The following is a 27,284-nucleotide window of genomic DNA, read 5'->3' as shown; positions in this document are numbered from 1 at the left end:
AATTTTTGAATTCCTCCAAAATAATTGTCTCTCGAAGAGCATCATATGTCTGATCTATTCTTAATGCCCTGATCCATCTATCAAATTTGCTTTGTTTGTTCCTCGATATACATTTGACCAGGGTCTGTCTTTGGATGCCGGAAACATTGTCTGTAAGCTTCTGGCACAAGCTGATATTCATTTAAGATGGCTTTCTTCACCTCCTCATACTCCATAGATACTTCTCTGCTGGTGGTGCAAATACCTTACTAGGCTCTACCTACCAGCTTTGTTTGGATCAACAAAACCCACATGGTCAGTGGCCACTGCATTTGTTTAGCCACTTTCTCAAATGAGATGAAGAAGGCTTCAACAATCCTTCTCATCAAGTTTCGGCAATGCTTGGATATATTTAAAAAGATCCGCACCAGGCCTTTAGCTACGATGGTTTGTTCATCCTCACAAGACCCCTCACTAAGCCTACCTTCTACCTTCACCTCCATCCTTTAAAGCTGTTGTCCACGTGTCAATTTCTGAAGTTCAAACTCTCTATCTTTCTCCCTTTCCTCTACTAGGGCCTTCCTCTCCTCCTTGTTCTGCCAAAGTGATTCCAGCCTTTTCTTTTTGTTCTGCTAAAGCAATTCTTTCCTCTTCTTTTTGTCCTGCTCGGAAGATTTGTTCTTTTTCTCTTTCCTCTGCTTTTAACCCTAATTCAAACTGTCTCATTTCCTTTTCATGTTCAAGCTGCCTCATCCATAATTGAATTCGAACCATTTCCAAAGATTCTGATCGCATTTTCAGCAAATTTAAATGCTGAGCTATTGCTGTAATTACCTTCCCCTTCCTCAGCTAAAAGCAACGCAAACTCCAGTTCGTCTGCCAATTCCAGAAGCTTAGCCTTGTTCACCTTTTGTAAACCCCCCCCCCCCCCCAAAGTCACTTCCTCCATCCCCAGAAAACTCTTAGTGGCTGGAAGAGCCATTACTACACCAAGCACTGTTTAAACCAACCAAATCTCAACATCTATCTGGAACAAAAGCCACTAACACCTACCACTCGCTGCCTTTCAGTCCAACAACCCTAAACCTAAATTGGAATTATAGAATCAATCCAGACAAGAGCCCCCAATCTGTTATGGACCAAGCCAGAACCCACCCCCCCCAAATATTTTAAGAGTAGCCTATACCCTAACTTTTCCTTATTTTAAAGGCAGATGTGAGGTGGATATTCCAGGTGTGATGCAGCTGGTCAAACCACTTGGCTTTAAGCAAAACAGAATTTATTTAAACACCACAGTTGAAACACAGACAAAAAAATTTAGAATAACTTTACTGGAAAACCTGACCGACCCAATACAGCAATTTAACTAAGGAGCTGTTCCTATCCAGTAATACCCCTTAAACACAGACCCAGGCAAAAAGGTCAGCAGATCTGGCAATGCCTCAGTCAATGAGCTGAGATGTCATCTTTCGATATAAAACCTTAAATTATCTTGAGAATGTCACTGAAAAGAAGCTCTGGGATTTACTTATTGAAGAACCCAAACCAGCACGTCTATTCTGAAAGATGAAAGACTTAACAATCTAAATTTGTTCAATGTATCACTTTAATCTTTTGCTATAAATTATGCATCTTATCATCCTGCTTCACAATCACCTGATGAAGAAGCAGAGCTTCAAAAGCTAGTGCTTCCAAATACACCTGTTGACTATGACCTGATGTTGTGTGACTTTTTACCTATTCCAACACTAGAAATTTCTGTCAAACATTTACCCGAGGAACTGAGAAGGCAACTGTAATAAATGAGGTTTTATTCAGATGGGACTGTGACAAATTTAAATCCCCACCTGATCTGCTGCTCAAAGTCACCTCCATTTTATTGGTCAGTTTCCCAAGTTTCAGGAAACTCATGTTGCTCCAGAAATATTTGGATTGACTGTGAGAGACGTCAATCAGAGAGTCCACCCACTCTGCCCATTGTCTCCTCTTCCTCTTCCAGAGCTGGTTCACTTCCTATAGGGACTGAAAACCAAGTGAGGAGATGGTGAGTGAAGGGACAGCTTTCGTACAAATTGTATCCCATAATATCCCCACCAATCTTCAGACAGTTTGACTATCCTATGGACAATCAGGGGTGGAAAAGTCTCATATGCTGTTGGAGAAGATCCAGCTGAGAAACATGTTCATTACTGCTTTGTGCTGAACTGTTTGACTTGAGCATGTTTATTGAAAGCATTTCCCTCTGATTTATAGGGGGAGTTTTCTCCAAAGAGAAAATTTCCATCTTCTCTCATTTCTTTACAGAATTAAAGTTCCTCACTGCTGGAACCATTCTAGTGAATATTTCCTGCACCCTACCTAATTCATATAGATACTTTTCTGACAGGATGCTGCACTGTAAGCCTGAGCTCTGCCAATAGAGTAATACAACAGTGAAACAAACCCTTCGGCCCAACTTGTTCATGACAACCAGATTTCCTAAACTGGACTAATCCTATTTGTCTGTGTTTGGCCTATATCCCTCTAACCTTCCCATCCATTTACCTGCCAAGATGCCTTTTCAATGTTGTAATTTTACTCGCCTCTACTACTGTTCTGGTAGCTTAGTTCTGGTTCCATAGAAGCATCACCTTTTGAGTGAAAGAATTGCTTCTCAGGTCCCTACTAAGTCTTTCCCCTATGACCTTAAACCCTTGTCCTCTAGTTTTGGACTTCTCTACCCTTGGGAAAAGGCCTTGGCTACTCAAGTTATCTGCGTTCCTCATGATTTTATAAACCTCTATAACTTCACCTCTCAGCTTACTACACTCCAGGGAAAAAGTCCCAGCCTATCCAGCCTCTCCTTATAACTCAAACCATCTAGTCTTAGTAACATTCTTGTAAATCTTTACTGCACTCTTTCCAGTTCAATAACATCCTTCCAAAGCATGGCAACTGGAATTGTACACAGTACGCCAAATGTGGCCTTTCCAATGTCTTGTATGCCATAACATGATGTCCCAAATCTTGTACTCAGTGTTCTGACCAATGAAGGCCAAATGCTTTCTTCACCACCCTGTCTATCTGTGACATCACTTTCAAGGAAGTATGTACCTGCACTCTGTTCTCTTTGTTTTAAACAGTTCTCTCTGTTTGACAATACTTCCAAGGGCCCTACCAATAACCGTGGAAGTCCTGTCCTAGTTTGTCTTACCAAAATGCAATATCTTGCATTTATCTAAATTAAATTCCATATGCCAATTCTTGGCTCACTGGTCCAATTGTTCATGATCCTGTTGTACTTTAGATAACCCTCACTGTCCACTATATCACCATTTTGATATCATCCACAAACTTACTAACTCATCCAGATCATTTATACAAAATGATGAACAACAGCATACCCAGCATCGATCCTTGCAGTACACCACTGACCATAGACATCCAGTCTAAATAACAACCCTCAACCACAAACCTGTCTAGTACTGTCAAACCAGTTTGGTATCCATTGGCCAGCTCTCCCTGGATCAATGTGATCTAACCTTACTAACCAATCTACCATCCAGTACCTTGTCAAAGGCATTGCTAAAGTCCATGCTCTGCCTTTATCTACTTTCTTGGTCACCTCTTCAAAAAACTCAATCAAGTTAGTGAAACACAGATTCCCATACACACAACTATGCAGATCATCCCTTGCCTTTCCAAATGTAGATCCTGTCTCTCAGAATCCCCTCCAACAACTTACCCACCATTGATGTCAGGCTCACTGGTCTGTAGTTTCCTGGCTTTTCCTTGCAGCTGTTCTTAAATAATGGCAGAACATTATTCACCCTCCAGTCTTGTGCCACCTTACCTATGACTGTTGATGATACAAATATCTCATCTAGGGGCTCCGCAATTTCTTTCCTAGCTTCTGACAATGTCCTGGGATACACTTGATCAGGTCCTGGGGATTTATCTACCTTTTTTTGCAATGTGGACACTTCTCAAGCCTTCAGTGTTTATTTCCTTGAGTTCCTCAGCTTCCATGTCTTTATCCACATTAAATATGAGATAAAATATTCTGTTTGGATCTTACCCATTGCCTGTGGTTCCAGACATAGATGGCATTGTTGACCTATAAGGGGCCCTGTTAGATTCCCTACAGTATGAAAACAGGCCCTTTGGCCCATCAAGTCCACACTGAAACTCCACCCAGACCCATTCAACTATATTTACCCCTGACTAATGCGCCTAACCTGCACATCCCTGAACACTATGGGCAATTTAGCATGGTGAATTCACCTGACCTGTGGGAGGAAACCAGAGCACTCGGAGAAAATCCATGTAGACACGGGAAGAATGTGCAAACTCCACACAGACAGTCACCCAAGGCTGGAATCGAACCCGGGTCTCTGGCGCTGTGAGGCAGCAGTGCTAATCACTGAGCCACCGTGCCACCCCATTCTCTCCCTCGTTACTCATTTGTCCTTTATATAGTGACTTTTTGGATTTTCCTTCACCGTATCTGCCAAAGCTATCACATGTCCCCCTTTTGCCTTCCTGATTTCCCCCTTAAGAGTACTCCTACACCACCTATGGTCCTCAAGGGATTCACTTCATCCCAGCTGTCCATACATGACATATGCTTCCTCCTGTTTTCAAGACTAAAGTCTCAACATTTCAGATTATCCAGTGTCCCTACTCCTGCCAGCCTTGCCATTCACTCTAACAGGAATACACTGTTGTTAACTCTTGTTATCTCACTCTTGAAAGCTTCCCACTTGTCAAACATCTCTTCACCTGTGAAGAGCCTATCTCAATCAACTTTTGAAAGTTCCTGTCTAATAATATTAAAATTGGCCTTGCCCCAATTTGGAACTTTAACTTGTTCACCAGACCTATCCTCTTCAATAACTATTTTAGAACTAATAGAATTATTTACACTGGTCCCAAAGTGCTCCCTAACTAACATCTCAGTCACTTGCTCTGCCTCATTTCCCAAAAGGAGGTTGATTTTTGCCCCTTCTCTAGCAGAGCCATCTACATATTGATTGAGACTGTATGTTGTAATTGACCCAAAAACTTGTTTACTAGTCGCCATTGGCATCACAGGAATACAGTGACTCCTGGTCAAGCAACATCTCAAGTTTAAAGTTCTCATCTCTGTTTTCAAATTGTCCAATGGTCTTTCTGCTCCTGATTTCTGTAATCTCCACAGTCATACCTGGAGACACATTCATTTTCATGTTTTTGAAGGCCTTCTATGTAGATTGTTCCTGAAGGTCTCAGTCTTTTCCAAAAGCCTGGGCTTGGATTTGACAGTTTTGCCTTGTGCTGTGACTGTTATGTGCAGGGTGAGTGCATGCAGTGAATCTAATTTCCCAGGATAATCCAGAACCTTTCAATCAGCTACATTGAAGCGATATCTCCTTCCAACATTCCTGTCCAGATGTTTTGTTCAAATAATTTAAAAATTTCCATTGAATTCACATTTGTCCTGAACACTATATATATTGAACCTTATATTTTATATTATTGTTTGTTTCATCTGGTCTTCACAAACAAAACTTGGAAAGCAAAGCGAATTGATAGCCTGTTTTACACTCTGCCTGACTCTCATTTCCATTGCCTTCATGAAGTCTGGGAACTTGGGGAATTGAATGGTTGAAAAAAAGTAGCTACATTGTCTGCTCCTGGTCACTGTCCAGTATCTGTGCTGGAAACAAAGGATGTGTGATAGTCAAGTGAAGAAAAGGAAAAGACTTGTATTTGGTTCTCCCACGTGGGAATACAGACTGCCAAATCAGTGGAAAAATCTCTGAACAGAGGACAGTGATTTAATATAATTGGTTTAAAAAAGTTCAAAAAGGATGTGAAGAAACACTTTTTCATGTAGCAAGTAGTTAGGATCTGGAACATACTGCTTGTGATGTGGTAGGGGCAATTCAATCAAAGCAAATCAGTTAACTGAAAAGGAGGAATGTGAAAGATAATTATGAGAAAGTGGGAGTGAACTATGTACTTGGGAACATGATACAGTTATTTTCTGCACTAACGATTCTCTGATTGTGCAAACTGAGGAGTCAGCCCATTCAGTAAAGGAGAGGAAATCATGATTATTTTTTCTTTGCAGAAACCATCACCCAAGGAACAAATGCACAATTGTGAGAAAACATCCAGTCCCTCTGTAGCATTGTTTCAACACTGGGAAGGTTGGATACTAAAACCATCACCTGGAAATCGGTCATGTCAGGGGAGTTTTGACATATCATCTGATCTGAAACTGGTCACTAGTGTGGACCCTTCCATCACAACTAACATTTCTGAAGGAGCAGTTGTGGGTGATCAGTCATATGAGGCTGCAAAGAAATATAAGTGAACCCCAGTTGTGGTTACAGCTTCAATAATTCATCAAGTCCAAGACCCACTGACTCAGTCCTATAAAGTGTGAGATTGTGAGGAGGGCTGCACACATTCAATTTCTCCTGACACAAACTACATTTGTTGAACAGCATGGAAGACAAACTATTCAAGTGTGGGGCATGTGACCAAGATTCTTCGAAGTCATCTGCACTCATGAAACACAAATGCATCCACACAATGGAGAAGCCATTCATATGTGAGGTGTGTGAGAAATCATTCTCACGGTCATCACATCTCCATGCACACCGATACATTCATACAGGGGAAAGACCATTCAAATGCAAAGTTTGTGATAAATCGTTTGCTGTATCGACAACCCTCCTGACACACCAACGTATTCACACAGGTGACAAACCCTTCAGGTGTGAGGTTTGTGAGATGGCTTTCAGCCACTCATCTGATCTCTTGATACATCAGAGGATTCACACAGGTGAGAAACCTTTCAGGTGTGAAGTATGTGATCGAGCCTTCACTCACTCATCAACACTTGTGAAACACCGACGCATTCACACTGGTGAGAAGCCCTTCACGTGTGAGGTTTGTGATAAATCATTCTCGGTCTCATCACATCTTCGCAGACACCAACGCCTACACACTGGGGAGAAACCATTCATGTGTAAGATGTGCAACAGATCATTTTCGCAGTCTTCACACCTCCAACTTCATCAACGCAGTCACACAGGGGAAAAGCCATTTAGATGTGAAGTGTGCAAAAAATCTTTCTCAAACTCAACCCACCTCCGTGTACACCAACGTATTCATACTGGTGAGAAACCATTCACATGTGAAGCATGTGGCAAATCATTTGCGCGACCATCACACCTCCTTGACCACCAACGCAGTCACACAGGGGAGAAACCATTCACATGCGGGTTGTGTGACAAATCGTTTTCGAGGTCATCAACGCTCCTCAATCACCAACGCATTCACACAGGGGAAAAACCGTTCACATGCGAGGTGTGTGATAAATCATTTTCAGACTCATCGAATTTCCGTGTACACCAGCGCATTCACACAGAGGTGAAAGTATTCACATGCTAGATAAGCTATGTACCATTCTTGCTCTTAACCACTTCTGTCTGCACTATAAACTTCACAGGGAAGAATCTGATCAGATGTTAGAAAAATCTTCACATATTTAAAAAGCCTCCTGTACCACTAGATAATCCCAAGAGAAGAGACCTATAAAGTATAAGATTCATGAAGCTTTTATAATGCTGACAAATCTAATAAAATGGAAGATTCTTTTTAAGCGTGTGGCCAAACCTTCACACAGTAATTGAAACTCTGTGAGGTGTGAAGTGTGAGAGATTCTACTCAAGGTCATTGTAACTCTTGCCCGATCAGTAGAAACCAAAAGGAGTGTAGCCCTTTAAATGTTATGTTTGTGACGAAACTTTAACCAAACCTCCAATCTCCTGTAGCATTATTGGACCTGCACTGGTGAGAAACCATTCAGGTGTGAAGTGTGAGACAAAGCTTTCCAATCAACCAATGCACTCACACAGGACAGAAATCTTTTTGGGCTTAACACAATTGTTGGACATCTTGGAACATCAATGAACCCACCATCAATGAACCCACACAGGAGACAATCCCTTCCAGTGTGATGTGTACTAGGATTGCTTCACCAACTCCTCCACTCTCACCACACACTGATATCTCCACATGGACTTGAAGTCGGGTCACCTGCTTCTGCTGTTTACCTTCCAGTGCTCATACAGGACAACTGTTGTTCTGAAACCCTGTCTGTCTCCTATTATGAGTCCAATCATTTCAAAACTGTCAAGTTAACCATACACCAAATTACCAGACAACACCAAATGAAGACATGAATATATATAGTAGCTCCTACTTGTGCACAAATATCACTGGGTCTCTGGATTTCCTCAGCCACAGGAAGTAGGTGACTTCGCAGACTGTGTCTGGATTATCCCTGTTATGGACAAGAGAGAACTGCCTCAATCGGTTCTGCAATTTAATTTACCTCCCTTCTTGAAAACAGTTACATTTTTGAGGTTGGGTGGGGGGATTATCTTTCCTCTCAAATCCATAGGATGAGTTCAGTGTCTCGAACTGTGCAAAAGTCTATATGCTTTGAAAGGTTCAGTTGGAATTCCATGGGGGAACAGACTTTGGTGTTTTTCATCTGTTTGATACTTGTTGCAACTCTCCCATCAATGTGATTCGTCCATGGATTCTATCACTGAGAACGGGAGAATAGATTGGAGGGTGTCAGTTGCCCCTGTGTTTGAGAAAAGGTTCAAAAAGATTTCTCTAATGTTAATTCTTAAGAGAAACATTTGTCCCACGAATGAAAGGGATCTTGTCTGTATGACCTTGGTCCAGGTGACTATACAAAGATGCACATTATTACTATTGGCATATTGTTCTTTCAGGGTTCCTCATCCCACCACACATTTTTTACCTTTTAAGATTTGTTAGTGGGGTCAGATTGAGATGCTGCCTCCTTGACCTGTGACAATAGGTTGCTCTATCAGCACTGAAGGCTGATTGTTTTAGTTCCAGGAGGTCATATCTAGGAATGCATGTATGAACAAGGTGCAGGATTAGGCCATTCGGTCCTTCAAACCTGCACTGCTATTCAATAATATCTTGGTTAATCTGATTGCAGCCTCAGCCCACCTATTCCCAACAACATCTGACTCCTTTGTCAGTCAAGAATGTATCAACTTCAGCCTTAAAAATAATCAATAACCCTGCCTTCATCTGTCTTTATGGAAAAGTGTTCCAAAGACCTGTACCCATCTGAGAGAAAAGTTCCATCTCATTTCCATATTAAATTGATAACCCTTTATGTTTAAACTGTGCTGTGAATTCTGGTTTCTCTCACAAAGCCTTTAATTATTCACCTTGACCAGTCCACTCAGGATCTCATATAGAGTTATAATCATACAGAATGGAAACAGACCCTTCAGTCTATCTCGTCCATGCTGACCAAGTTTCCTGAACTTAACTAGTCCCATTTACCATATGTGTTTGGTCCATATCCCTCTAAACCTGTATTCATGTACCTGTCCAAACATCGTTTAAATATCTTAATTATATCTGCATCTATCATTTTGACAGTTCATTCCACATATAAACCACCTTCTGTGTGAAAATGTTGCCTCTCAGGTCCCTTTTAAATCTTTCTCCTCTTACCTTAAAAATATGCCCTCTAGTATTGAACTCCCCTAACTTAGGGAAAGGACCTTTGCTATTCACCTTATCTATACCCCTCATGATTTTATAAATTTAAAAGGTCACCATATATTTCAATAAAATCACCTCTCATTCTTCTAAACTCCAGTCTATGTAGTTTACTGATATAATATCTCTTTCCCAAGTATGATTTGAGTAAATCTCTGCACTGTGAACAACACATTTACATTTTCTTAAATCAGGAGGCCAAAACTATAGTCTCCCAAACATGGTCTCACAAAGAATTTATACAACACCTAACAAAACATCCCTAATTTTATGTTCCACTCTCCTTGCAATTATCAACAACATCCTGTTTCTCTTCCTATTTGTTTGCTCTCCCCAGATCCCTCTGTATCATCAAATTCACTGACTCCATTTGAATAATATGTTGCATTTTTTATTCTTCATGCAAAATTGGACAGATACACATTTTTCCATAATATTCCATCTGCCACATTTTTGCCCACTGACAATTGGAGTGTTTTCAGGCAGAAACATCCAGAATCATCTTCTTGAACTTTGGGCCTGTGATTTCTTGGTGCTGTGTGTTTGTTCATCATTGATCAAACAAATCGATGGTCTATCCAGCAGCATCAGTCCTACATGGATCAAGTGTTACAGACATCATAGAATTTTGGCTTGGCATTAGACCTTCCAAAGGAATATCCGACATGGTCTTTGTTGCCAGAAAAATTCAAGAAAAATATCAACAGCAATCTCATGAACCTTTCCTTATATTCAATGACTTGACCAAAATATCTGACTAGAAACATGAAACTACGTGGATTTCGTTGGAACAATTTTTACATCCAAGAAACTTCCTCACAAATATGTAGTTAGATATAGTATTCGATAATTAAGCGAACAGAGTGGTTAAATAATCAATTTTATTTTATAACACTGTATTAAGAAAAACCAATTACAATTATCCATAAATCTTGATTAAGTTCTGCATGCATTGAGATGTAATAATGATTAATCAGCTTAAAATTTTGTAATTTACAGAAATACAGGCATATGGCTGAATTATTAAGAATTAAAAACAGAGTTTGGTATTGCCTTGTTATGCTGAAACAATAAATGATCCTGAAAGTAAAATTTGAATTGAAGAGAAAAGAAAGCTTCCCCATGTGGTATGGTAAATCAGAGGGAGAGAGAGGAGACAATGTTGACTGTGACCAAACCTCTATTTACAAAGAGCACCAAAAAAAAAGTGAAAGTTCATTTCCTGAAGTTTTCTTAAGTATAGGTTTACTTTTTAATTAACTTTCTATCCAAGTACCATGTTGCTTTAAATGGTTTTAGTCTTGTCAGGACATGAATTAAGGGTAAAATCAGCTTCACAATCCTGCAATTACTTCATAATGATTATAAGTGTCTTGAGTAAGAGATCTGAACCAGAAAGCTTCAAAATCCAGACTGGTGTCAAGCACAGCTGTTGATAGTCACCATTCTATTTATATTAATGCTGATTAAAGATGACATTACTACAATATTGAGAAAGGATATTAGCTCTGGTGAAGTGAATTCTGTATGGGTAGAGCCTAGAAACACCAACAGGCAGAAAATGATAGTGGTGTTTGTATATAGACCACTAAACTGCAGTGGTAATGTTAAGGAAGGCATTCAATAGGAAATTAGAGATGCAGGCAATAAAGGTACAACTGTAATGGAAAGCAATGTCGTGGAGACAGGTTCAAGAGGGCTTTGAATTTTTTTTGGATAGTAATGATATGATATGGGGGAAAAGATAGGAGATTAACACTAGATCATAGAATCAAACTGGATATTAGAGCTGGTGCAGGCACAACAGACTGAATGGCCTCCTATACCTTAATAGTTCAATGATTCAGTAATTGTAGGATCACAGGGAGGTAAGAGAGAGGAAGTGAAGAAAATCAGTATTCGTACAGAAATGGTGTTAGGGAAATTGTTGAGATTATAAAGGCCAATAAATCCCCAAGGCCTGATAATCTACATTCTAGGGCACTTAACAAAGTGGCCCTAAAAATAGCAGATGCATGAGTGGTTCAAGACTCTGGAACAGTTTCTATGGATTGAGAGGTAGCTATTTAAAAAAGGTCAAGAAAGGTCAGGAAATTATAAACCTGTTAGCCTGACATCAGTGGTGGGAAAAATACTCGAGTCCATTATCAAATATTTAATAGCGCAGCACTTGAAAATGTATTACAGGATCAAATAGAGTCAGCACATCTTTACGAAAGGGATATCATGCTTCACAAATCTACTGGAAATTTTCAAGAATGTAACTTGCAGAATTAATAGGGAGACCCAATGAGTAGTGTTAACTTGCACCTTCAGAAGGGTTTCAATAAGGTCCCACATAAGAAATTAACATGTAAAGTTAAAGTGCATGCGATTGAGATTAATATGTGGACAAGGATACAGAACTGGTTGGTAGACTGGAAACAAATTGTAAGAATAATGGAATACTGACCTTTATATTTAAAGGGCTGCAGTACAAAGATGCAGAAGTAATGCGGCCTCTACACAAAACCCTGGTTAGATCCCATTTGGAGTATTGTAAGAAGATCTGGACACCACACTTTTGGGAGATATACTAGCCTTGGAGGCAGTATAACAGAGCTGAAAATGTGTTGCTGGAAAAGCACAGCAGGTCAGGCAGCATCCAAGGAACAGGAGAATCGACGTTTCGGGCATAAGCCCTTCTTCAGGCCTCATTCCTGAAGAAGGGCTTATGCCCGAAATGTCGATTCTCCTGTTCCTTGGATGCTGCCTGACCTGCTGTGCTTTTCCAGCAACACATTTTCAGCTCTGATCTCCAGCATCTGCAGTCCTCACTTTCTCCTGGCAGTACAACATAGGTTTACAAGAATAATACCTGGACTTGGGGATAAGTCATGAGGATTTTCAAATTAGGTTGTCTTTCTCTAGAATTTAGAAGATTAAGGGGTGATCTGATCAAAGTCTTCAACATATTAACAAGAAAAGAAAGAGTTGACGAACTGTTTCTATAGGTTGGGGATTCTAGAACTAAAGGGCATAGTCTGAGAATTAGGCCGAGACTGTTCAGGACTGATGTTAAGACACACTTCTACAGGCAAAGGGAGGTACACATTTGGAACCCATTTCCACAAACAGCAACAGATGTAGTATTAGTTGTTGATTTTAAATTTGAGATAATAAAGTTAAACAAAAGTATTAAAGGCAGATATATGGAATTAGGCCACAGATCAGCAACAGTCTCATTGAATGGTGGAACAGGCTCGAGTGGCTAAATGACCTAATTCTGTTCCTATACAGTAGCGCCTCAACTTACGAACTTAATCCATTCCGGGACCTGGTTCGCAAACTGAAAAGTTCGTGAACTAAATCAATTTTTCCCATTGTTTGGATAGCGTAAGAATGCTTGGATGGCTGTTCACAGCACACGCGCCAAAGACTAACTGAATTAGATCACACGAGGCCTGAGAGCTTTTGCATTCAACAAACGTGCAGCAAAGCAGAACAATGAAACCACGTGGTCGCACATGGGCTTTTTGCGTTCGTACCTTGAATTTCGTACGTACGTTGAAGCAAAGTTTTACGTACAATCCTGCTCGTAAACCGATTTGTACATGAAAGGGGTCGTTCGTATGTCGAGGCGCTAATAGGTCTTTTTTCCAAGTGGCAGCAATGATTACTGGGGTATCTCAGGGATCAGTGCTTGGAGTGTAGCTATTCACAATATATTAATGATTTAGATGACGTAACTAATTAAAACAAATAATATCTCCACATTTGCAGATGACACAAAGCTGGATGGGAAGGTGATCTATGAGGAGGATGCAGAAATGTTTCAGTGTGACTTAGAGTCAATGGGCAATGCATGACAGATGAAGTTTCATGTGGATGAATGGATGGTTATTCACTTTAATAGAAAAATCAGAAAAACAGATTATTATCTGAATGGTGATAGACTGGGAAAGGTGCAATGAGACCTGGGTGCTGAAAGTAAACATACAGGTGGAGTAGGTGGTGAAGACGACAAATTGTATGTTGGCCATCATAGTGACAGTATGTGAATACAGGAGCAGAAATACCTTGCTGCAGTATAGTATGCATGTTTTGGTCTCCTTATGTGAGGAAGGACATTTTGGTTATGGAAAGGGTGCAACAAAGGGTTGTCAATCTGATTTCTAGGCTGGCAGATTGACCCATGAAGAGAGACTGGATTGGTTAGGACTATATTCATTGACCTGGGGTTGGGGAGGTGTTGGTGTGGAATCATACATAAATGTATAAAATTCTAACTGGATAAGATAAATGGAAAAAAAAGGATGCTCTCAATGACTGAAGAGTTCAGAACTAGGGGTAACATTCTAAGGTTACAGAGTAGGCCATTTAGGACTAAGATGAAGAGAAATGTCTTCATCCAGAGTGGGTGAGCCTGTGGAACTCTCAACCACAGAAGGCAGTTGGGACCAAACATTTGAATGTTTTCAAGAAGGAGTTAGATTTAGTTGGCAAGATGCAGCAGAGTGGAACATTCCAACTGGAGCTACTCTGCTCTGCCTATTCTTTTTTCTTTTCTCTCTTTTTAGCAGTGCAAAGGGAAATCCGAATATTGGAGTGGCATAAAGGGAAACCAGAGTACTGGAGCAGTGCAAGGAGAGACCCAAGTGCCAGAGCGGCACGAGGGGAAACTGAATACCAGAGTAGCGCAGGTACTGGAGCAGCATGAGACGAAACCAGTGTCCTGGTGCAGTGTGAGGGGAAACCTGTGTCTTGGTGCAGCATGTGGGGAAGTGAGTCCTAGTACAGCATGAGGGAAAATCCATGTCCTGGTGCAGTGCGACCTACCTTATTGCTGCTGAGTGCCAGTGAGGAGCAAACTGGAAGGTGGAGGGGAACAGGACAGTTGTTGGACATGTGCCTGGCATGGGCAGCCAGACCACGTGCCAAGCTGCTACTATTTGAAACTCTTTACTTGACTGTAAATCCTATAAGTCTGTTATAACTATCTTATTTCTAACTTATTTTTAGACACGAAGTCATGCTACTATTTTTCCTTTTATTCCTCTTTTCTATCCAAGATTTGTACTTAGGTACTTGTACCTAAGATGACAATAAAGGATATTCTATTCTATTCTTAGTGCAAAAGGGATCTAGGAAGAAAGTACGAACAGGGCATTAAATTAGAGGCCCAGCCATGAACATATTGAATGCTGACTCAGGCTCAAAGGGCTGAACTTTTAATCCTAGTCTTACTTTCTATGTCTGATAAAACATAATTGGGTTCACTTTGATTTAGCTGGTGTATATTCATACCCTCTATTTGCTTTCTGAATCTACTTTTTGATTTCACCTCTTCACGTTTTGTCCTCTTCTTGGCTTTCTGTAGTATTGAGCGCTTGGTGTCAGACAGAAACTTTTGATTTTTCTTCTTTAGTCTTGTATGATGCGGGCATCAATGACAAGGCTCTAACTAATTGTAATTGCATTTCTCAGAGATTTGCCTGGGTACTTGTTGCTCCTCTGACATTTTGAGGGCTATCGTATACTCTCAGCAGTGTTGTTTCCCCTTATTAGTTCCTTAACTCAATCCATGTTTCCTTAGTTGATGATCCTTCCAACACATCTGCCCTCCCCATACCTGTAATTGTGTCTTTGAACAAAACAGCACCTCTCTCCATTTTATATCCCTATCTCATCAGCTACATTCACTTTGTAACCCTCAATACTTTTGAATATCTGTGAATCTGAGTTTCGAAATTTGCTATTGATTCCACCCCCCAGCTTCAGTTTCAGATTTCACAACATGGAAAGTTACAGTGTATAAATGTACTTATCCAACATTCCTTTTGTGATAAGAAAAAAAAATGCAGTATTATTTACAATGATTTCACACACACAATCCGTAAAGAAAATGATCATATGTGAACCAAAAAAAAGTTTGATCTTTCTGGTTCCAATTTTCTCTGCCTATACACAGCATGGAAACCACAACCTTTTAAAAAAATGTGTTCAGTTGGAACTGATATCTTTGAAATGAAAGTAACATCTTTTTGCAACCAGTTCAGAATAGATAGGAGTAGTTTGAGAAAGATAGTTTAAAGTGGTCAGCCATCAGACTCTACTTTTCTCTCCCAAACAGGTAGTGGTTACTAACTTTATTGAAGTAGTAACAGAGGACTGATGAGGGCAGAGCAGTGGATGTGTTCTATATGGACTTCACTACGGTATGGTGATAGGAATAAAACACTTACTTTTGTAAAGGGCTGTATAACTTATGTAAAAAAAATCCAGTCGCTGATGCTTGAGGTGCTTGTGTTTCTTTGTTTTTGCCAACATTTTCACATGTTCTTCAGTACGGGTAATTCACTTACACTTTAATGTAACGTTTTTGCGGGACCTTGAGATCCTGTTTCGATAATCCAAAATTCAGATACTTAATATTCGGATAAATCGAGGTTCTCCTGTACTTTGCTGATTACACAAGTTCAATGAATTTGGAAATTTGCTGTGCAGCTCGCATGTGAATTGTTTCCCCCACGCAAATGTTCGAAGACAGGTGACAATAATTTATCACACACATTGAGTATGAATGGCTTCTCCTATGAGAACTGTGTTAGAAGAGGAGCTTTGCAAACTTGGAAGTATATTTCATACTTGAATGGCTACTTCTGGGTGAATGCATTGGTGTACACGGAAAGTCCGAGACTGTGAGAATGATTTGCTGCACATGTCGCATGTGAATGGTTTTTCTCCTGAGTGAATACGTTGGTGAACAAGGAGTGTTGACGACTGAGTGAATGATTTGTTACACACTTTGCACGTGAATGGTTTCTCTCCTGTATGAATACGACGGTGTTCCCGGAGGGCTGAGGAATCAGAGAACGACTTGTTGCACACCTCACACCTGAATGGCTTCTCTCCAGTGTGAATGCGCTGGTGTACACGCAGGTCAGAACACCGTGTGAATGATTTATTACACACTTTACACATGAATGGTTTCTCCCCAGTGTGAATATGTTGATGTTCGAGGAGGGTTGATGACCTTGAGAATGATTTGTCACAGACCTCGCACGTGAATGGTTTCTCCCCCGTGTGAATACGTTGGTGATCAAGAAGAGTCAATGACCGTGAAAATGATTTGTTACACATCTCACACTTGAATGGTTTCTCCCCTGTGTGAATGCGTTGGTGTCTGCGAAGGCTCGATGACTGTAAGAATGATTTGTTGCATACTTGACATGTGTAAGGTTTCTCCCCAGTGTGAATCCGCCGGTGTGTAAGTAGATTGGAGGATTGGGTGAAACACGCTTCACACACTTCACACCTAAATGGCTTCTCCCCTGTGTGAATCCTCTGATGCATCAGAAGGCTTGAAGATGTCACAAAGGCTTTAGCACAAACCTCACACTTGAAGGGTTTCTTCTCCATGTAGCTGCCTTTGTTTTAACAATGGTTAGAACAGATGCACATTGTGTGCCCTACTCAGACACCTAACATGAGCGGCTTTCACCTGTAGGAACAAGTCATGAGGCTCGATGAATTTTTGAAGTTGTCAAACACCTCTTCCTCACCCTGACCAATCACCCAGAGCCAAACCTTCAGAAAGGTGTTTAGATGGAAGGCCCACACCACTGACCAGTTTCAGACCTAATAAGAAGTCATAAGTCCCCTAATTACCCAACCTTCTTTGTATTGAGCAATGTTCCTTGGGTGACGGTCAAAATCTATCCACGGTGTCTTTCTCTCTCAATTCTCTGCTGTAGTACAATCCTTCTGTAAAACAGGAAAAGGAAACATGATTTCCTCCAACTCACTCTCCTTTGATAAAGGGGCTGACTCCTCAGTTACAGACTGTTCCACAGTGATACCAGTCTGCTACTTCCTGGTTTGAGGTATCAGATGCAAGCCCTTTTTCCTCACTTGACTGTCACATTCCATCTGCTTAAAGCATAGATACTGAATGGTGTCCAGGAGCAGACAATGTGGCAACTTTCTTTCCTCCATCCAGATCCTCATCTTCCAGGAAGCCTGAGGATAATAGAAAAACAGTTGGGAAGAGTGTAAAATGGGCTATCAATTCACGATGAGTTCATATCTGGCTGGCAAAGATTAGTTCAACCCTCAGAGTAATATATTTAATAAGTAAGGTAATACTCACAAGATATGTTAATTTAGTTAAGATTTGAAATTTCTTTAATGCTTTCAAAAATTATGTGAAGAAAATATGAGGAAAATATTGCTTCAGTGCAGCCGTTTGAAGACTTATGGTTTATCCCATGAAATTAGATCATTGCCTTTGTTCAGACTGCACATCCCATTTCAGCCATCAGCTGCAGCACTGAGCAAATTTATTAAATCCAAGCTCAGGTTTTTGGCAAAGGCAAAACCTTCAGCTAAAGTCTTTAAAGAAGATATTAAAAGACATTCAAATAAATTTCTCCATGTATTACAGTTGAGTTGCTATGGTGTTGGATTACCAGTTCAGAGATTGAGAGTTCAACAACAGATTTACAGTGAGAAACAGGCATTCCACTCAATTGGTCCATCCAAGAGTTTGCACTTCACACCATCCTCCTCTTACTCCTCTTCATCTCATCCTATCAGCAGATCTTCTGTTCCTTTCTCCCTCATATGCTTGTCTGGTTTCCCCTTTAAAAGGTATCTCTGCTCTTCACCTCAATCCCTGCATGCTGCGAAGGGGAATATAACATATTTTGGAATTTGAGGAAACAACTAAACAAAAAAGAATACTTTCAGTTTGTCAAAGAACCCCAAATATTGACCTTTAAGGAAAGAGAAACTGCTATAACTGCTATGAGTGGGCTTTATGTGACACCAGTCCCACACATGGTTGACTCTGCACTATCCTCTGAAGTGGCTGAGCTGACAATGATAAAAAATCAATACAATGTTCAAATGATAAGAGGAAAATCAGATAGATTTGTATCAATAAAGTGAAGATGATCTCAGTCCAGTGAAATCTGTAAAGTCTCTCTTACCAAGGTCTGAGGACATGTCCCCAGGTCAGTAGAGCTGCCCTTGTCCTTCCAGGTGGTAGAGCTTGCAAGTGTGAAAAGTGCTTTTGGAGGAGCCATGTTCAGTTGCTACAAAGCATCAGTGCTGCAGATGGTACAAATTGCTGCTACTGCCATTTCACTATTTGAAAATGTGTCAGTGTGTTAGATGGTGAGTCAGTCAAAAGGCCGAATTGTCCTTCCACATGAAACAGAGGTTCACTGCCTCTCCTCCAACCTAGTTTACTGCATCCGGTGCTTCCGATGTGGTCTTCTTTACATTAGTGAGATCAAACATAAACTAAGAGAACGTTTCACCAATCATTTCAGCCTGACCTCCCGGTCACCACCCATTTCAACTCCCCTTCCCACTCCCTCTCCAACAACATGTCCAGCCTAAGCCTCCTCAATTGTCACAGTGAATCAGACCGCAAATCAGAGGAACAACACCTTATCTTCCGCATGGGCAGCTTACAGCTTGGAGGACTCAACATTGAGTTCTCTAATTTCAAATAACCTGACTCCCTCTCCAGGCCTCCTCCCTTCCATTCCAGCACCTACTGACCTTTCCTTCCAGCTACCAATCGGATTTATTCCTCTCATCAACCAACCAGATCGTACCCACCACCTATAGTAATCTATCACTACCTCATCATTCTGACCCTTTCCCCACTTACCTTTATCTACAGTTCGCCTACCCCCACCTCCATCCCTGAAGAAGGGTTATACAAAAAACATTGACTTCTGCACCACCTGATGCGGAATGGTTTTTTGTGTTCCTCCTGCTTGCCTACTTTGTCCTGAATGATGTCAAGCTTCTTGAATGTCATTGGAGCTGTATGCATCTAGACAAGTGGAGAGACACACTCCTGACTTGTGCCTTGTAGATGGTGGACATGCTCAGGTGGTTAGTTACTCACCACAGAATTCCTAGTGTCTGACCTTGTATTAATACATTTGTGCATGTTCGGCTTCTGATCAATAAAAGATAAAGTCGCCACAGTCGCAGAGGATCATAGGGCTGCTCTCTCATTAGAGATAAAGAAGACTGTTGGTGGTTTAAACTGTGGGTCACTACACCTTAGTCAAGGGGCGAGGTTGAGAAGACAAGACCTTCATGGTAACTTTAGTTGGTAAAGGAAATGAATCTGCACAGTTGGCATCACACTGCCGTCGAGCCAAGTGAGCTTCCCAATCCTCTGCTGGTCAGTGGTAACTCCCATGACATATATTGATGGAATTCAGTGACAGTAATGCCATTAAATGCCCAGGGTAATGGTAAGATTCTCTATTCTTGGAGAGGTCATTGCATAACATCTGTGTAGTGCAAATGTTACTTGCCATTCATAAGCTCAAATCTTAATTGTATCCAGCTCTTGCTGCAAGTGGACTCAGACTGCTTCAGGTCTGAGGAGTTGTGAATGATGCTGGACAATAGTGAGGCAAAGGCCGAGTGGCGTTACCACTGAACTGTTAACCCAGAGACCCAGGTACAATCTGGGGATCCAGGTTCAATAAATATCTGGAATTAAGAGGTGCTCCTGTTTAGAGGTATTTTCAATGTTGGAACGGATTGCTGAGAGAGAAAATGTGGGAGGATCCATGAACCTGCACAATTGACTGCCTCTGCAGTTTGGTTTCAGGTATCTCTGGACATCAGAGTTGTTCTAAGAAAAATAAACAGTGAAACTCACAGCTGATCTTGGAGAATTCAGAGCAGGGGAACAGCTAAGTAGCTTTTTTTCCCCAAAGTGTAACCTTACTTTTTTTGTAAGTCTACAATAATGAGTAGAGTGGGATTCTTTTGATTATTTCGTTGGGATTTGTCTCTTGATTACACTTTAAAAATATAAAACATATGTACTAATTTATCCTGGAGCAGTGTTCTTAGAGCAGTAAGATTATGCTTTTGTTTTGGTCTGTAGATTATTAAGGTGCAAAAATGGCCGTTAGTAGAGTGATGTATTGAATATGGAAGGTTAAGGAAAATTTCAATGTTCCTGATTATCATATCAGCAGGAAGTGTATTTGGTTGCAAATCCTATCAGTTTGCATGGATTGTTGGAGCATTAGAAGCAATGAGGAATTAACAAGAGCAAGGGGGTGTGACAGATAGGAGTTTCAGAAAAGGTAGAGAAACTACAGATACAGTCGGGAAGATGGGTTAGCTCCAGGAAAGGTCGGAGAGGTGAGCAGTAGTGCAGGAGTCTCTTGTGGCTACCCATATCTCAAACAAGTATGCTGTTTTGGAAAATGTAGGGGGTAATGGACTCTCAGGGGGATGTAGCACTGACAGCCCGGTTTCTAGCACCGAGAATGGCTCTAATGTAACAAGGGGTACGTCAGGTTGCAAGTGACTGATTGCGATAAAGTACTCTCAACTCAGAGCCACAGACAGACGTTTCTGCGGCTAACAAAGAGACATCAGAATAGTGTCTTTTTTTTGGAACCAGGTTCAAGGATATCCCGGAGGGGGTGCAGAACAATCTTAAAGGGGAGAGGATCAGCAGGAGGTCATTATACACAATGGAACTAACGATATACAAAGAGAAAAGGACAAGATTTTTAGGAGAAAACATAGAAAATTAGGCAGGAACTTAAGAAGTAGGTCGTCAAGGGTAGTAATATCTGGATTACGCCTGGTGCCATGAGCTCGTGAAAGTACAAATAGGAGGATTGAACAGATGAATGCGTAGCTGAGGAGCTGGTGCAGGGGAGAAGGATTCACATTTGTGGATCATTGGAATTTCTTCTGGGGTAAAGGTGACCTGTATAAGGAGGACAGATTGTAGCTGAATTGTATTGGTGGGGAGATTTGCTAGAACTGCTCGGGAGGATTTAATTAGTTGGGGGGATTGGGGGAGTTGGTAAGGTTGGGGGCGGGGTCAAGGAAATAGTGAGAAAAGAGATTAGTCTTGAGACTGGGGCAGTTGGGAAAACGTGCAAGTCAGACAATCAGGGCAGGTAGGAACAAAGCAGAGAATGGGATGGGATTGATAAATTAAATTGCATTTATTTCAATGCAACAGGCAAGGCAGATGAAATCAGGGCATGGTTGGGAAGGTGGGTCTAGAATATCATAGCAGTTACATAAATGTAACTCAGGGACGAACAGGACTGGCAGCTTAATGTTCCGGAGTATAGGTGCTATAGGAAGGATAGAAAGGCAGGCAAAAGAGGAGGGGGAGTGGTGTTTTTGATTAGGGATAATATTACAGATATACTTAGGAAGATATTCCTGGAAGTATTTCAAGAGAGGTTATTTGGATGGAACTGCGAACTAAGAAAGGAATGATCACCTTGTTGGGATTGAACTATAGACCTTCCCAATAGTTAGCATAAAATTGAGAAGCAAATTTGTAAGAAGATTTCAGTTATCTGTAAAAATAATAGGGTGGCAATGGTAGGCGATTTTAATTTTCCAAACATTGACTGGGACTTCCATAATGTTAAGGGCTTGGATGGAGAGGAATTTGTTCAGTCTATACAAGAAAAGAATTCTGATTCAGTTTGTGGATGTACCTACTGGAGAAGGAGCAAAACGTAGCCTACTCTTGGGAAATAAGGCAGGGCAGATGACTGAGGTGTCAGTGGGAGAGCATTTTGGGGTTAGTGATCATAAAATAGTAATGGAAAAGGATAGACTGGACCTAAAAATTAAAAGTTCTAAATTAGACAAAGGCCAATTTTGACAGTATTAGGCAAGGACTTTCAAAAGTTGACTGGGAGCAGATGTTCGCAGGTAAAGAGACGGCTGGAAATTGGGAAGCCTTCAAAAATGACATTACAACAGTCCAGACAGAGTATGTTCCTGCAGGGGGTGAAAGACAAGGCTGGTAGGTGTAGGGAATGCTGGATTTCCAGAGGAAATGAGGTTTTGGTCAAGGAATAGGAAGCATATGTCAGGTACAGACAGCAGGGATCAAATGAATCCCTGGACGAGTTTAAAGGCAGTAGGAGTATACTTGAGAGAAATCAGAAAGACAAAAAGGGCATGTGAGCTTTGGTAAATAGGGTTAAATACATAATCTAATGTGAGTGTCAATGAGTAGATTATGTAATTGTCATTTGATATCATTGTTAATGACATCCTCCATCACTTTGCTAATTGTTTGAAAGTAGGTTGAGGAGATGGTGATTGGCCGTGTTGGGTTAGTCTTTTTGTGGACAGGACATAGCTGGGTGATTTTCCATTTTTCCAGGCAGGTGTCAGTGCTGTAGCTACACTGAAGCAACTTGGCTCGGGGTGCAGCTAGTTCTGGAACACACATGTTCAGTACTGTTGCTCATAGCCTTTGCAGTGTCCAGTGCCTTCAGCCAAGTATCATTTGGAGTGAACTGAATTGACTGAAGGCTGTCTTCTTTGATGCCAGCAAACTCAGGAGGACACGGTGATCGAGCATTCACTCAGTACTTCTGGATCCAGATAGATACAATTGTTTCAGCCTTTTGCATTGATATGCTCTACTCTCCCATTTATTGGAAATGGGGATATTTTTGGGGTCTTGCTGATTGCATGCTACTTTCACTGTTTGGTGTGCATGTGTTTCTGTGTTGTAGCTATACCAGCTTGCTACCAAATCTTAATACATGCCTACTGTTACTTCTGGCATGCCCTCCTGCATTATTTATTGAATCAGGTTTGAACTCCTGGCTTGACACAGGTTGTAACTGAATACAATTCTGCTGTTGCTGATGTTCTACAGTGCTTTCAGTTTCTAGTTTTGAGTTGCAAGACTATTTTCTCTCATTTAGTATAACTTCTAACTTCTCTCATTTAGTATAGTGGTTGTGTCATTCAACACGCTGAACGACATCCACAATGTGAACATAAGAAATATGAGCAGGGGTAGGCCATCTGGCCTGTCAAGTCTGCTTCACCATTCAATAAGATCATGACTGATCTTTTTGTGGACAGTAGAGGGACATCACCTCTAAAACAACTTTGCAGTGATCACTCCTACAGATATTGTCAGGCACAGATGCATTTTCTACAGGTAGACTAATGAGGACAAGGTTTTGTACGTATATTTTGTACACTAACACCACCACTGTGTAGGCTGGATCGCAAACAATGACGAGACAGAATACAGGAAAGAGATAGAATGCTTGGTGGCATAGTGTAAAGATAGCAATCTTTCCCTTAACGTTAGCAAAATGAAAGAGCTTGTTATTGACTTCAGGAAGAAAGATAGAGGGCACGCTCCTATCTAAGTCAATGGAGCTGAGGTGGAGATGGTCCGATCAAGTCCCCGAGAGTGACGATCACCAACGATCTGTCCTGCTGCAACCCACGTTGATGTGACGGTCAAGAAAGCACAGCAACTCCTCTACTTCCTCAGGAGGCTAAGAAAATTTGGCATTACCAATTTTTATAGATGCACCATAGAAGCATGCTATATGGATGCATCACAGCTCGGTACAGCAACTACTCTACCCAGGACTGTAAAACAAATTCCAGGGAGTTGTGAACTTAGCCCAGTCCATCATGCAGGTCAACCTTTCATCCACTGACTTTATCAATACTTCTCGTTGCCTCAGAAAGGCACCCAACATAATCAAAGACTCCTCCCACCCCATTATGATCTCTTCCAACCTCTTCCATTGGGCAGAAGATACAAAAGTTTAAACACCCATACCAACAGATTCAAGAACTGCTTCTTCCTCACTGTTATTAGACTTCTGAATGGACCTGTCATTCTTCAAATTTAAACACTGACCTCATTCTTTATGCACCTTTGCTACAGCTGTAACATTGTATTCCTCAATCTGTTCTATGCCTGTAGTACATGCAATAAATTTTTCACTGTGACAATGATAACAATAAATCAAATAATAAATCATATCAATCTGATTTATTATTAAGGTGAGGTCAAGTACTCTGTTGGTTGCTTCACTATCTACTGTAGACTCAGTGTACAGTCAGAGTTAAACAATACAAACAAACCCTTCTGCCCAACTTGTCCATGCTGACTGGGTTTCCTAAATTGAACCAGGCCAATTTGCCTGGGTTTGGTCTGTATTCCTCCAAACCTTTCCTATCCGTGTACCTGTCTAAATGTTAATTACCTGTTGCCACCACTTCCTCTGGCAGCACATTCCATATATGCACCATCCTCTGTATGAAAAAAAGGTGTCCCTCAGGTCTCTTTTAAATTTTTCCCTTTCACCTTAAACTTATACCGTTTGGTTTTTGACTCCCCTACCCTGGGAAAAAGACCTTGGCTCTTTATATTATCTATGTCCCTCGTGATTTTATAAACCTCAAAAAGTCACATCTCAGTGTCCTACACCCCAGGGGGAAAAAAGTCCCAGCCTATCCAGACTGTCCTTATAACTCAAACCTTCCAGTTCAGTAATAGCCATGTAAATTTTTTTTGCACCCTTTCCAGTTTAATAACATTCTTCCTATAGTAGGGAGACCAGAATTATATGCAGTACGCCAAATGTGGCCTTATCAATGGCATGTACAGCCCTAACATGATGTCCCAACTTCTGTACTCAGTGCTCTGACCAATCAAGGCAAGCGTGCCAAATGCCTTTTTCAGCATCCTGTCTGTTATGCCACTTTCAAGGAATTATGTAATTACACCCATAGGTCTCTCTGTTCAACAACATTCCCAAGGGATGCCCTGCCCTGGTTTGTCTTACCAAAATGCAACATCTCACATTTACCTAAATTAAACTCCATCTGCCATTCTTTAGCCCATTTGCCTAGTTGATCAAGATCCAGTTATACTCTTAGATAACCTTCTTCATAGTCCATCACACTATCACGTTTTGTGTCATCGGATGAAAAAAACCATCAATTCGACTGGGACAACACATTTATCCTGGGACGCTAAGCAAAGACATGCCAGAGAATTCCTAGAGGCCTGGCACTCCAACCACAATGCCATAAACAAACACATAAATCTAGATACCATCTATCAACCCCTCAGAAAACGAACAGGAAATGACATCACCACAAACCCCAGCAACCCCATCCAGGACAAACATATAAATAGAAAGCAGGAGACAACAGCTTTGCTTCACTTGGAGGTCGCCACTGATGATGTCACCTAGCCAGGTAATGAAATGTCTGGATATCAAACCTACAGCTCAGCGAGCAAAGCTAGACCCTAAATTTATCTACCTTAATGTGTTTTAAGACCCGCAGCACCTCCTCTTCTGTGATGTGGTCTCTTTTTCATCACAATTTATTTCCCTGAGTTCCCCAGCTTCCATGTCTCTCTCCACGGTAAATACTGATGTGAAATACTTATTTAGGATCTCAAACATCTCTGTGGTTTCACACATAAATGACTTTGTTGATCTTTAAGGGGCCCCAACTCTCCCTCGTTACTCATTTGCTGTTAATATACTTGTTGAATCTCTTTGGATTCTCCTTCACCTATCTGCCAAAGTTACCTGCTGTCCCCTTTTTGCCCTCCTGATTTCCCTCTGAAGTGTACTCCTTCACCCCCATACACCTCAACAGATTCACTTCATCCCAGCTGTCTACACCTGACATATGTTTTTGCCTTGACCAGAGCCTCAGTATCTCTAGTCATCCAATGTTCCCAACTCCTGACAATCTTGCCCTTAACTCTAATAGGAACACACTGTCCCTGAACTCTCTTTACCTCGCGTTTGAGAGTCGCCCACTTGTCAGATGTCCCTTTCACCTGCAAACAGCCTGTCCCAATCAACTTTTGAAAGTTCCTGTCTAATACGATCAAAATTAGCCTTGTCTCAATTTAGAGCATTAACTTGTAGCCTATCCTTTTCAATAACTACTTTAAAACTAATAGAATTATGGTCGCTGGTCCCAAAGTGCACCCACACTAACATCTCAGACATTTGCCCTGCCTTATTTCTTAAGTAGTAGTTCAGGTGTGCCCTTGTCCAGTTGGGCTTTCTATGTATTGATTGAGAATGTTTTCTTGACATCTTAAATTCCTTCCCACCCTAGCCCTTAACTCTCTGGCAGTCTCGTTCCTGATGAAAGGCTTATGCCCAAAACGTCAACTCTCCTCTCCTCAGATGCTGCCTGACCAGCTGTTGCTTTTCCAGCGCCACATTTTGAGTATGGCAGTCTCAGTTTATGTTTGGAAAGTTGAAATCCCCTACTATTACACCCCTATTATTCTTACAGCTACCTGCATTCTCCCTACATATTTACTCAATTTTCTGCTGACTACTGGGGAACTTGTAGTACAATCCCTTCAAAGTAATGACTCCCTTCTTATTTCTCAGTTCCACCCATGTTGCTTTACCGGATGATACCCCAGGAATATCTCTAAGGATTGCTGTGATGTTTTTTTCCAAATCAAAAATTCCACTCCCCCTCTCTCTTGATTCTTATTTTATCCTTCCTGTAGCATTCGTACCCTGGATCATTGAGCTGCCAGTCCTATTCCTCCCTTAGCCATGTTACTGTAATAGTTATAATATCCCAGTCCCATGTTCCCATCCATGCCCTCAGTTCCTCTGCTTAACCTGTCAGGCCTCTTGCATGGAAATAAATTCAGTTTAATTCATCAGGGAGGACAAAGTGAGGACTGAAGATGCCAGGAGTGGGGTGAGGGCTGGTGGGGGCTCATGGATCTGACAAGGGAGTGCTGGGAGTCGGGTGAGGCCTCGTTCTCCAAAGACCACAATTTGCCCTCCCATGTGGTAGACGATGCCCTCCAGCGCATCTCATCCACTTCCTGCACCTCCAGCCTCGAATCCCCGCCC

The 27,284-nt window shown here is 41.2% G+C and overlaps 2 protein-coding genes across 4 annotated transcripts in view; one reads left to right on the top strand and one right to left on the bottom strand.

The window, feature by feature from the left end:
• The window catches only part of LOC122541630 (zinc finger protein 271-like), a 75,818-nt gene that overhangs the window by 42,182 nt on the left and 6,352 nt on the right, over positions 1–27,284 (bottom strand). Inside the window, exons 1-3 of one of the 3 annotated variants that reach the window (XM_043678547.1) lie at positions 18,549–19,028; positions 15,801–17,577; positions 9,543–10,169 (exon numbers count right to left, since the gene is read on the bottom strand). In XM_043678547.1, coding sequence (XP_043534482.1) covers positions 16,198–16,977 — 780 coding nt within the window. In that variant the 5' untranslated portion in view covers positions 16,978–17,577; positions 18,549–19,028 and the 3' untranslated portion in view covers positions 9,543–10,169; positions 15,801–16,197. Of the gene's footprint in view, positions 1–9,542; positions 10,170–15,800; positions 17,578–18,548; positions 19,029–27,284 lie in introns of those variants that run through there. The other 2 variants (XM_043678549.1, XM_043678548.1) reach the window with 2 other exon arrangements.
• LOC122541619 (zinc finger protein 271-like) lies at positions 2,002–7,926 on the top strand. The gene is made up of 2 exons (XM_043678516.1): positions 2,002–2,023; positions 6,074–7,926. Exon 2 carries the CDS (start codon positions 6,454–6,456, stop codon positions 7,402–7,404), a length of 951 nt encoding a protein of 316 aa, XP_043534451.1. The 5' UTR covers positions 2,002–2,023; positions 6,074–6,453; the 3' UTR covers positions 7,405–7,926.

The sequence above is a fragment of the Chiloscyllium plagiosum genome, chromosome 37 (assembly GCF_004010195.1).
Source record: "Chiloscyllium plagiosum isolate BGI_BamShark_2017 chromosome 37, ASM401019v2, whole genome shotgun sequence".
NCBI classification, from domain to species: Eukaryota; Metazoa; Chordata; class Chondrichthyes; order Orectolobiformes; family Hemiscylliidae; genus Chiloscyllium; species Chiloscyllium plagiosum.
This window is presented reverse-complemented; position numbering and strand designations above follow the sequence as displayed.

What these genes read in the sequence shown, in the direction of transcription:
- LOC122541619 (XM_043678516.1), top strand. Translation starts at nt 6,454, where the DNA reads ATGGAAGACAAACTATTCAAGTGTGGGGCATGTGACCAAGATTCTTCG.